The 12948-nt window shown below is 42.8% G+C and overlaps 1 protein-coding gene across 4 annotated transcripts in view; it reads left to right on the forward strand.

Moving 5' to 3' along the window:
• LRCH1 (leucine rich repeats and calponin homology domain containing 1) overlaps positions 1–12948 on the forward strand; it is a 212487-nt gene that overhangs the window by 182873 nt on the left and 16666 nt on the right. For all 4 annotated transcript variants that reach the window (XM_072783082.1, XM_072783085.1, XM_072783083.1 and 1 more), the window contains 3 exons: positions 1855–1964; positions 5592–5729; positions 10336–10413. In XM_072783082.1, coding sequence (XP_072639183.1) covers positions 1855–1964; positions 5592–5729; positions 10336–10413 — 326 coding nt within the window. The remainder of the gene's footprint in view (positions 1–1854; positions 1965–5591; positions 5730–10335; positions 10414–12948) is intronic.

Raw genomic sequence — 12948 nt, forward strand, 5'->3', positions numbered from 1 at the left:
GCTCTTTTTGCCAATGACTTCCCTGGATGGCTTGAAGCAGAGGCCCAGGCCCCAGGCTGAGTCCTCCCTGAGGTTCCAGAAGGTGTTGTGTCTAGTAGACCACCCTCTTTCTCCATCTGCTGTAAATCAAGTGTTTATTAAGACAGCTTTCTAATCTTCCGTGGAGTATCAGAATGCTGATTCAAAGATCTTACAACTGACTTAGAAAATACTGAGATATGAGGAGTATAGTGCAAGTCATTGTATTTGTTTTTGAGAGAGAGAGAAAGAGAAAGAGAGTACGTGCATGAGCAGGAGGGGCAGAGGGAGAGGGAGAGAGTGAGAAGAAGACTCCCCCCTGAGCACAGAGTCTGTTGCAGGGCTCCAATCTCAAGACCCTCACCTAACAATCCCCCCCCCCCAAAAAAAGACTTGACCTGAAACCAAGAGTAGGACACTTAACTGTGCCACCCAAGTGTCCTGATACAAGTCATTGATTAAGGTGGTTTGGTCCAAAGGTGCACACTGAGGTTAAAATGATATAGTTGGGTGAGCAGGGGGTAATTGATTATAGGGCTATAGGGAGTAGACTCAAGTTTTTCTCTTCTATTTATAAACTATATTTATCTTTTAAAAGTTAGTAATTGAAATAGCTTTTGAAGGGCCTGTAGGAAATCTGAAAGGTGGCAGGACCCTCTTGTTGACATTATTTAAATTATGGTGATTGGAATTGCTGGAATTGCAGCACAAGTGCAGCCTTCTCTGTGGTAGTGGTTTTTAAAATGAAACTGCTCTGCCCAGAGGGTCCTGGAGGGCTCCCCTGCCCCACCTCGCCCCCTAAACACACATGCAGTCTGAAAGTCTCTGGGCTGGGGAAGCAGATACGGCTCTTACCTGCACTTGGCTCCTGCTTGGGTGCATGGGAGGTTGACAGTTTTAATGGAATGGAAATCTCAAGGAGGAAAAAAATTTCAAGTTTAAATCTGCCCTGGGCTTTGCATCATAATAAAAAGTGATTAAAATCCTTGCTAGGATCACTCTGCTACATGTAGACTATTGTGTACCTTCTCGATTAGCCTTTAGAAGATGTTATCCTTCGGAGATGTAGAGTATTCATTTTCTCTGGAGCCTGAGGCTTGCCTCCTTCCAGAGGGAGCTCCCCTGTTAGTTGCTGTTCTTGATGGTTGTCATTTTAAACACGTGAAGCCAAGGATGGCCTCTTAAGCTGCCTCTGATCTTGCCGGCATTTCTAAAAGGAGTCTCTGGTCATCTCTAAAGAACCAGCTTTCTGGATCCAGTGTCCATGACATGATAGAAGCAGAGTTTCTCCACTCCATGCTTAAAATACGTAATCCTGTGTATCATCACTTCGTTCTTAACTCAGGCTCATAAAAAGTTTTGGCCAACAGAAATGTTAACCCGTCCTCATTTTTAACATGCAGAGCAATTTCAGAGTCCTCTTATTTGAACAAAAGTATCCAAATTTATGAAACAATCCAGAAAACCCAAGTGTAAATGTACACCTAGAATGAAAGCAGCGGGAACATGAGCGAAGAGGGGAGGACACCTATTAGAGATGTGGCCCGGCATGGTCCCCGGGTAACCCAAAACCTTCGCTGCATTTAGTTTATTATCCCCCCCCCAAAAATACCACTTCTGTTGGTCTGCATAACTCAGTACAATGTAAAATATAGTCCTTAGAATATTCAGATCAAGCTTTCCAATGTGAAGTCGGAATTTGTTTCCGGTGAGTGGCAAGTGCATTATCTGGGAGTAAACTATGTGTTTGACTTTTACACAGGAGTAGTCCTGTGGGGCATCCTGGGGTAGGCATTCAATAAAGGCGCTCTTTTTTTTTTTTCCTTTTTATTACAGTGTTTCTAAGACCTCAGAGAAATTTGGAATCTATAGACCCACAGTTTACAATTCGGAGGAAAATGGAACAGATGAGAGAGGAGAAGGAATTGCTGGATCAACTCCGTGAGGTACCCAGGAAACTGCTCATAATTGAACACTCGTTTTCCAGATTGAGGCAGCATTCTGTATATTTGAAAAACAGACTTTAAAAAAAAAGAATTTTTATTTATCCTTCTGAGAGAGAGAGAGCTTGAGCGGAGGAGCAGAGGGAGAAGCAGACTCCCCACTGAGCAGGGAGCCCGATGCGAGACTCTATCCCAGGACCCTGGGATCATGACCTGAGCTGAAGGCAGACGCTTACCCGACTGAGCCACCCAGGCGCCCCTGAAAAATAGCCTTTGAAGCAGTGCAAAAAGGCCTCATCTCACATCTAGCCAGGTCACCGACTGACTGATACTGGGCAAGTCACGTAACAGCCCTGAGTTTCAGGTTTTTTCATGTGTCAGAAAAATACTTCCCATCTTCGTGGGGGCTTTGTGAGGAATATATGAGATAATGTAAGTAGAAATACTTATTACATATGGATAAAACCTGGGGTTGTTTCAATTCAGGTATGCTTTAAAATAATACGCTGTCGCTCGTTTACTTAGCGATAATATTCCATTAATTTAAACATGGTTATTGCTACCCTACTTTGTATCCCAGCTGGTCAGAACTTTGTAATCAGTCATTTTAGAGGCAAACCATTTGAGTTCCTGCCCAAGGGTGAAGTCTGGTGCTGGGTGCCATTGGAGATTCTAAGGTTGGTGATGGCAGGGAACATGGCTTTCTTATTCCTTGTATTTCTGTTCCCACCTAGCTTCTGGTGGGCGCTCTATCTGGTGGGCGCTCTATGTAGGTATTTGTTCATCCTCGTGGCCTCTGTATCTAGTTGGAGAGCTCATATATGAGTCTATGAAAGATCAAATAGCAGTGCATGGGTCAGTTGCCAGAAAACACACTGGTATTAAAGTCAACACATCATGAATTGCTCCATAATATTCAGAAAGAAGTACCATAGTCGTGGGCCAGAAGAGTGTCCGAAAGCCTAGAAGGGATGGATTTAAGATACATCTCCCTTCCCTAGCAGTGGTTACTGACTGCTACGCTGTGCCCGGCAGGTTCTAGGAGGTGAATATAGGAGGGAACATAAAGGTCCCTGCTCCCATGAGGCCTATAGTCCACGAGAAGAGACAGTGAATGAGAAGGAGACAAATAAACATATGATTTCAGATGGCAATGAGTTCTGTAAATGAGAAATGAATCCCGTAAATAAAATTAAAGTAGGTACACATCTTTGTTGCTGCAGATACTTTATATATGGTTTAGCAGGTAGTCAGGAGGAAAGAATTAAAAACACAGACACTCTTACCACGCTTTAAGTCACTGTGGTTGACTCAACAGTCACGTGGAAAAAATCAGGCCCCTGTCATTCGCCTAGAGTATGGATGTGCTGTAAATTTGGGAGATGGACTTTCAGAGATAGGTGAAAATAAGATCAGGAGCCGAGCCTCACAAAGAGTGACACAATTTCATCTTTAAAGGGGTGGGTTGTATTGGTTGTTTATGTTTTCATTTATGATGTAAACTAAGGGACTGCAAGAGTGTGGAGGGAAAAAAGTAGGTGTGTTCACACAGGACGGTTCTGAAAAGGAACTGTGTGATGCTATTTTAGGCACTGGTTTTCTGGTGCTTCATTTATTCCAAATCTCCAAATTAAGTCATTCTTTCCTAGGCTGTTTTCCATTTAACAGGAGCCACTGTTATAAAATATTCATATTTGCAGTTTAGAGAGTTAATCTCTCTCCTTCTATTTCTGAGAAGATGGACCAAACCTACTTTCCTCTATTTCCCTAAGTACAGCTAAAACCCCTGTACATTATATATAAAATAAACATAAGAACACTCTGAAAGGTAGAGAGAAGACAGCAGACTGGCTGGGGCCCCTCAGGACTAGAAATAACACAGTGGTGAATTCTATGGGCTTTCTTTTTTATCTCATATATCTCAGACTTGGAGCAGAAGTAGTTGGAAACCCAGAAAAGATTGCCCAAAAGCTTGCTTATTTTAGTCAAAGTACCAGGAAAGGAGCAACTTAGCAAGACCAAAAAAAAAAAAAAAAAACCCTTTTGGACAATAGATGCTTTACTCCAGCTAAGCATCCAAAAATACTGTGGCTCCACCCTTATCCATGCTAGCAAAGATGAAGCAGCTAGACTTCTACACCTGCTGAATGGTGTCAGAGAAGACCAAGACATGAGCCAGGAGTTTCATCCCAGCTAGCTGGGAACAAGCCCTTCTCCTCCCATGGCATCAGTGGGGACCACTTGGGAGCCTGGATTTCTACCCACATCCAGCAGTAAGAACCTCCCTCCACCAAGTCAAATGAGACCAAATGGGAAGCATAGACTTCTGCACTCACCCAGCAGTAACAAGGTAGTAATAACCCCCCTTTCCCTGCCAGAGAACTGTCCAAAAAGGCCAGTTAAAACAGAGTTTCAGTGGGATCCAGAGTCTAGTAACGTAATTAGGCAAATGTCCAGGTTTCAACAGAAAATCACTCATCCTACCAAGAACCAGATGATCTCAAATTGAGTGCAAAGAGACAGTCAACAGGGACGGCTGGGTGTCTCGGTGATTGAGTGTCTGCCTTCAGCTCAGGTCGTGACCCCAGGGTCCTGGGATCGAGTCCCTCATAGGGCTCCCTGCAAGAAGCCTGCATCTCCCTCTGCCTATGTGTCTGCCTCTTTCTCTGTGTCTCTCATGAATAAATAATATCTTTAAAAAAAAAAAGAGAGAGAGAGAGACAGTCAAGAGATGACAGCCACAATATGGCAGAGATGTTAGGATTACCTGACAAAGATTTTAAAGCATGCATGATAACCATGCTTCAACGAGCAATTACAAACATGGTTGAAACAAAGAGAACAGCAGAGCACCATAGCAAATAGAGAATCTCAGTGAAGAAATAAAAGAAATAAGAACCCAGGAAGTAAAGGACTGAGAAACACATTATCCATAACAAAAAGCCAGGTGGAGGGGCTCAACAGCAGAATGGAGGTGACAGTGAACTGGACAGAAACCAATAGAAGTTACCTAGTAACTTATTGGAAAATAAGCGAACAGAGTCTCAGGGACCTGTAGGAATATAGCAGATGGTCAATATTCATGTTCTGGGGGCTTTGAGGGAAAGGGACAGGTCAGGGTGGCCCAAGGTGACCCTTGGGTCAAGGGAACACAGGATCTCTGTATTATTTCTTGTCACTGAGTATGAATTTATAATTATCTCAACATAGAAAGTTCAATTTTTTTTTTAAGGAAGAAAAATTGATTTCTCAGCTAAAACATAATCTAAGAGAGAAACATCCCTTAATCCCTCCTCTGCCCTTTGGCAGCCCTTTCAGAACCGATGGTAGACCTGCTTTCTCTGGGTCACCTCATTCCGGTTTTATATTTCATAGGCTGAGGCAACATTGAACTCAAGAAGTAATCCCAGTACTCCTTTCACTCAGTTTACTAAACATTTTAGACCCAGCTGAACTTTCCTGTAACAGAATTTTTACTATAATGCCTTCTAAAAAAAAGAAAAAGTAAATGTCAGTGTTTGCCCGATGTTCCCATTCTTCTTCCTTGTAATGAAGTTGGTAAATACCTGTGCTCGTATTTGACTCTCAGTTGCCTGAGAACGACTGGCTTCCTTCCGATTCCTCCCGCAGAGCATCGAGATGAGACTCAAGGTCAGCCTACACGAAGACCTGGGGGCCGCCCTCATGGATGGCGTGGTCCTCTGCCACCTGGTCAATCACATCCGCCCGCGATCCGTCGCAAGCATCCACGTCCCTTCCCCAGCAGTCGTAAGTAACTCCAGACAAAGGGAAACGAACTTTCACGTAAGGCCAATCCTTTGGGGACAGTGTTGCTTGTTAAAGATGCCAACAGGGTCGCCCAGGACCTCAACAACCAGATGAGAGGAAAAGAAAAAGCTTTGAATGAAGCAACATTTTGACCATTTATATTTACTTATAAATTACCTATAAATACATATAAATATGTAAATGACCGAAAAATAATTTCTTTCCGAAGTAAAGCAAATCCGTTAAAGGAATTACTACTGGTCAGGGCGCTAACCTTTAAGGCCATAAGGACGTAAAGATTCATTTCTCACTAGGGGTCATTTAAACAATGAGAAGTCTTTTCCAGAAAGCTTTTTTGGTTGGTGGCTTCTCTGCTAAATGGAATCTGCTTCCTTTATTAGTCACTGAGGATTTTAGGATGACTCGGAAAAGATGTAGATTCTATGTAAAATGGCATTATTTTAAAAAGAGATTTTGTTTATTTATTCGAGGGGGGAGCACAAGGAGAGTGAAGGGGCAGAGGGAGAGGGAGAAGCAGACTCCCTGCTGAGCAGGGAGCCGGGTGCGGGACTCGATCCCAGGATCCCGGGATCAAGGCCTGAGCCGAAGGCAGATGTTTAACTGACTGAGCCCCCCAGGGGCCCCATAAAGGACATTTTCTATAACCTGTCAAGCCAGAGGTTGGCCAGCCAGGCATTAATTCAAGGATTCCTTGATGCCTTACTTTGCTCAGGGGGACACTGAAGGTACCGGGGCAGTAGTGACAAAAGTTGATGGGTGAGACCCTGCTAATAAACTAAAAATCCTCGTCTCCACTGTGGGTGAGATGAGGCGGGCCCCTGGGAGCCTCTGCCTGTAGGTCACAGAGCACGTTTCCATCCCCAAGAGAACTACAGAGTCACGTTCACCGTCCTTCAGATGCGGGCGGGCGAATCTGGGACAAGCTTGTCTTTGGAGCCCAGTTGGGGGTTCAGGCAGGTAGAGAAGAAAGGAAATCCTGTCCACACTGGCTGATCCTTAGGAAAGGCGGAGGGTGGGTGACGGGCACTGAGGGGACCACTTGATGGGATGAGCACCGGGTGTCATACTGTATGTTGGCAAATTGAATTCCAATTAAAAAAAAAATTTTAAAAAAAAGGAAAAGTGGAGGAGTTTAAGGGCTAAGAAGGCAGGGTTTGGGTTCAGACTCCAGATCCACCCATAAGCCACAGTGGGCAAGAATTTAACCTGGGCAAGAATTCTCTGGGCGAGAATTTAACCTCTCTTTAATTCGATTTGTTCTCTCTCACGGAGATGTTCTTGTGAGCACGAATACCGGCCAGTGGCTTCGTTAGTGTTTATAGAACAGATTTTCAGAATTCAGAGCCCCTAATTCCGAGGCACAGTGCTCATAGAATATCAGGTAACGAGCGTGTTTCTCCCTCTGTCACCTGCAGGAAAGGCTCACAGTGACATTATTTCTTTCCTCCTGGTGGCGGGAGACATTGGTCGAGGGTTCCCCTCTCGCTGTCGGTCTCCTCTATATCGCACAACATAGTTTTCCTTTGCAAAACTTTACCATTTTAGCTCAGAAATCATGGGAGGGGGGAAAGGTCAGTTTGTCTTCTCTTTTACATCAGTCTCTAGCTTGATTGAGTTTGGGCAGCCAGGTCTGTCCTGTAATCCAGGATGAAACTTTCCAGGGTTTTCTACAGATGAGGTCCACGCTGCCAGAGAGGGGTCTGAGCCATACGCCCAATTCTCATTTCATTTTTTCCCAAATTCTAAGAGAGAAACCGTGACTCCTCACAGCTTCCGATTTGAATTCACGGTTATATTATTGATAGTGAGTAAGAACCATGTATCTGAGCATTTTTATATTTTATTAAGCCTCCAGGGGAAATGCTGCATTCTTTTCAAAATCTTTTGGTTGTCAACTTCCTTTCTTTTTTAAAAAAAAATTTTTTTTAAGATTTTACTTATTTGAGAGAAAGAGTGTGAGCAGGGGGAGGGAGAGAGAGACTCCCCGCTGAGTGTGGGGCTCCACCCCGGGACCCCGAGATCATGACCTGAGGCAAACGTTTAACCACCTGAGCCACTCAGGTGCCCTTCTTTTTCTTTTTTTTTTTTTTTTTTTAAAGATTTTATTTATTTATTCATGAGGAGCACAGAGAGGAGAGAGAGAGGCAGAGACACAGGCAGAGGGAGAAGCAGGCTCCATGCAAAGAGCCAGATGTGGGACTTGATCCCGGGACTCCAGGATCACACCCTGGGCTTCAGGCAGCACTAAACCGCTGAGCCACCCGGGCTGCCCCCTATTTTCTTTTTTAAAATAGATTTTTTTAAATGAGAAAACAATAGGAAGTAATGTCCAACTAGAGAAAATAGAGAAATGCAGAAATTTTAAAAAAAGAAAAAACTTTATTCCATAAGCCAAAGACCACCACTGTTAACATTTTGGCTTCTTTACTAACCACTAGCATCCTTTCTGCATTTAAGTTGTTTCTGAATTAATGAGCTCCTCCTGTATGCCATTTGGTAGTTTTTAAAATTTATTAAAGCCTAAAGATTTCCTCATGCCATTAACGTTCTCCAGTAAGTGTCCATTTTAATGACTGTTAATATATCTTAGCTCAGGTTATCGGGTCATAGTTTTCCTCTAGAAATATGGGCTGTTTCCAAATGTCCACTTACCAGACATTCTTCGTGGGCATCTGGAAGCACCCTTGGAGCAGCCCAGCCGTGCGACAGCTCTGGAACCTGTGCTTTTGGGCCTGGTGTACCCCGTCGTGGCCACTGCAGTGTCTCAGGGGCCGTGCTCTCCCAGGAAGGCTGCGCCCTCCCTCTCTGCAGCTCTCCTCACCTCGCAGCCTCACCGGCTCCATTTCTCCTATACTTCAGTGTCTACAGGAGCCACGCCATCCTTGACCCCTTAGAACCGAGTTCGATTCTTTTCCTTGGTTTTTTGCTCCCTCAGGACATCTCCCAATGAAGACCTCTACCTACTATACTCTCATCTTCTTTATTTTATTTTTTTTCCTATAAATGAAGAATAGTAGATTTTGAATATCAGAATTTTGGATTTATTTTTTAAAGATTTTATTTATTTATTCATGAGAGAGAGACACACAGAAAGAAGCAGACACAGGCAGAGGGAGAAGCAGGCTCCATGTGGGGAGCCTGATCGGGACTCGATCCCAGGACCCCAGGGTCACGACCTGAGCCCAAGGTAGACGCTCAGCCGCTGAGCCACCCAGGTGTCCCTGTCATCTACTTACTTACTTACTTACTTACTTACTAATATTTCCAACTAGACCAGAGAGCTCAGCGACCATGAGGGTTGTGTGTTTGGCTTCCACAGGTGTGCACTTAGCCCCAAGTGGGGTATATGACCCAGAGCCAACGCTCGGCGTGCACCATCGTAGTCACACCAGCAATGCAGTGGATGCCTTCCCTACCCACATTATTGTCAGCATCAAGCCTTCGATTTTTCATTCAAGAAACTGTTGTGTGGGTAGTAAGTGCTTTTCTGACCTAAACCCAGGCAACAGTCGTATAGTGGGCCCTCCCTCACTTCCAGAAGTGGGAAATTCTCTCTGTGTAGTTCACCGACTCTACTGGGTTGACCTAATGATTGCGAATGGCTTGGGCGTCTTTGGAGTTTCAGAACAGACTCCCCCACCTAAATAATGAGTATATGAAGGGAGATAACGGGCCCGGAGAACTGGAGAGACAAATACTAGCATCTCAGAATGATGAGCAGCTCTCCCCGTGGTACCCCCTTTTTAAGGGAATTAAGAGGGAAATATTAAAATTCAACAGTACAGTTTTAAACCTACCACGTAAAAATTAAAATGTATGAATCAGATGTACCCTTTTCTATGCCACACCTTAGAGGTGATCTGTAACCACAGTTGATTGGGTCCTGGGCATCCCAGCATCTTTATGCTGTTTACCCCTGTGTTGCCTCTTTTCTTGTTAAACCCGTTGCTCTGGTGGGAAGGAGATTAATTGACCTCCTGAATTTAACCCTTCATACAGAAATCTATCTGCTGATGGGAACGATTGATGCTTATGGCATATTTGTAGATGAACTGGAGCAGATTACACAAGAGTATGCTAAGCGTGTGTGTGTTTACACAAATACGCAGAAATTTGCATGTATGCACATACATTATACACGTAAGCACACATGCAGAAATTCTGCTTATATAAATATCTATGTTTGTACATATGTTGTATAAATGTACGTATGTACATTTTTTAAAGATATAATTCTAAGTAATATCTACACCCAGGGTAGGGCTTAAACCCACAGCCCCAAGATCAAGAGTTGCATGCGGTACCGACTGAGCCAGCCAGGTGCCCCATTTACGTCATCTTTACACACACATACACATACACACATCTACAGTGTCTGGAAAAATATAATCCAAAATGTTAATAGTTCCTTCTCTCTTGGTGGATATATCTGGATGATATTTATGGTCTTCTATTTGCTTGTATATTTTTTTTTCCTCTAATGAACGCGTATTGCTTGTGACATCTTGAAAGTTTAAAATTTAACCTGTTACTAAAACTATTTCTCTTTTAATTATTCATTATTTCTGCGTATTTGTATTTATAGCCCAAACTTAGCATGGCCAAATGCAGAAGAAATGTGGAAAACTTTTTGGAAGCATGCCGAAAATTAGGAGTGCCAGAGGTAATGTCAAACTTATCCCAATTAACTATGCTTTGGTATAGATTTCATTTCACATATGTGTTTGAACCCACCAATGGATGCACAGCTTTGCACCTCCTTTTTTAGTCTCAGCCCTTTCTTGGAGAATAATATTAAATCAGCTATCTAAAATTTTAGTTTAAATTCCTCTATCTCAGTGAGATTAAAATGGCTTATAGCTGTATGGTCAACACTGAGGGAAAAGGGAATATCATTCATTTCAGGTTTTGAAATAAATGCAAAATTCCATCCTTGAGAAAAACCTGTAGTTAGCTTGATTCTCTACTCCAAGAGCAGAAATGACTGTGGCTGCAGTGAGCCTTCTGGCAGGTTCCATAGGGTAGAATTTTGGAGCTGTTGGTTTTCCTTACCCGTGGCTCGTAAGCAAAGCAGACCCGTAACTGACCACTAACTAGTTGGTTTCCGTTCCATGTGGTTGCATTTTGGGGTATGTGGACCAAAATAGTCAACACTGAAAACATCATAATTATTGTTATTATTATAATCAATCATTACCAATAATAATAACAATGTATGTTGCTATGTAATTTGTTATCTGCGGTTCCATTTCCCCCGTTAGTCCGCCGTAGACCCCACTGGCACTCCCTGTAGCTCGCCCAACTGTGCTTGGCTACTTTCTCTTTCTCCTAAGCTAAAGCCCCAGCCTCAGCCTCAGCCTGACGGCTAATCTGGGGCTTTTAAAGACTTTCCTGTTAGTAACATACAATGATTTCTTAAAAAATAAAAATAAAATTTAAAAAAATAAAATGATTTCTTAGGGAGACAGAAGCCCAATCCACTCAGAATTTGGGGGCAAGTTGATAAGTTTATCATCATTGTGGTAAACGGAAGTGGACAGAAATTACATTATAAAAATTTTTTCTTCTGAATTTTCTAATATGCTGGGATAAAGTAACTATAAACCGTCATGAAATAGTGCTTATGAGTATCTGAAGGAATCACATTGCATCGTAATCCTACTGAGTGATAGGAGTTAGGTATTGGACCCTTGAGAAAGGCTTAGTCTCCCTCCCTCCTTCCCATCTTCCTCTTTTTCCCCTTATCTTTCCTTCCTTCCCTTCTTCCCTTCCCTCCTTCCTTTGCCTCCCCCCCCCCTCTATCTTTTAGCTTATTAAGGTTCAAAGATGAGAGGTTAGTGGTGCCATTCTTAATCTTATTTGAAGACAAGGAAAGAACTACATAAGCATCATTATGTCAGAACTATATCCTTTAAGAAAAGCTTATAAATTCCTGTTTATAAAAAGAGTGTAATCTTCGTATGACGGACTAAATGTCTGTGATCAATCCAGACGTCTTTCAACGCTGTTAATCTGTGTGTCTGTATTGCATGTGTACGTTTTAATATTGCATCTACGTTCTTGGTGTCAAATATTTGTGCAAATTCTCATACACAAACTATTATTAATGGTTTGACTCCATCACAGGCTAATAAGATTTCCATGCGCGAATCAAAACTATCATACCAAGTTCCAGAGGATAAATTATCTGTGTCTGTGCTAGAAAGCACTGATGAATTACGGCCTCATCCCCTGTGACACCTTTAAACTCATCAGATTTTTTTTGGGGGGGGTTGCTTATGGTGATACAAAACGAAATGGAAATGTCCTTAACCGAGTGTTGTGAGTAAAGGTTGGCTAATTACAATTTTCTCTTAAGGTAGGGAAGAGAAAATTAAATTACCATAATATGCAGAGAAAAATTTTTCATCATTTCTGAATTATGCCCCTAGCGAAGTGCCCCTTGCACTAATCAGCCGTTGGTAATTTCGGAAGAAGATTGTGTTACGGGGAATGAATAACCTTTTTTTGCCAGGGTCCCATTTGCCAGTGCTTAGTAAGACATATATCACTTAGGCTACCTTTGGGATTTCTTTTTAAGATTTGAGGTGAGATTGCAGTTTTGCATCGTGTGTAACGTGCACGTGTGGTTGCGTGCACGCTTGTGTGTGTGTGTGTACATATATATCCATCCCCATGGATACGCCAGTAGCATTTTACTGGTGACTAGTGTTACATTAAGCTTTGTGCTACCAAAGTCTGTTGGTTAGGTAGCAATTGAACTTCTTAATGAGACATGTTAAAGGAAGGAAGGAATATTCTAGTGGAAAATTAGAAATTGCCCTTGGAAGGCGATTGGCAAATCATCCCGTACACTCGAGGGAACTTAGTTTCATCTCACAGAATGCATGATTGGAAATGAGCAGCTCTTTTAATCAGGGAATGGCATAGTGAGCCGGGGGAGGGGGAAAAACGACCCTCTTCTCCCTCAGATACGCTTCTTTCCCTACTGAAGGGGATTATGTTTTAACGTGTATGTGGCACGCTGCAATTAATTATTTGCACTACAAAAGCAATTCTCCCACAAGCCTAAGCGCATAAATTCTCCATTTACGATCAGACTGGTACCTAGAAAAACAGAGAACCGATACTGTTAGGTTTTCTTAATTGCATCACACTTAATATTTGGGTAACAAAATAGGCCTTGATTACCCAGCCC

Source organism: Canis lupus, chromosome 17 (assembly GCF_048164855.1).
Source record: "Canis lupus baileyi chromosome 17, mCanLup2.hap1, whole genome shotgun sequence".
NCBI lineage: Eukaryota > Metazoa > Chordata > Mammalia > Carnivora > Canidae > Canis > Canis lupus.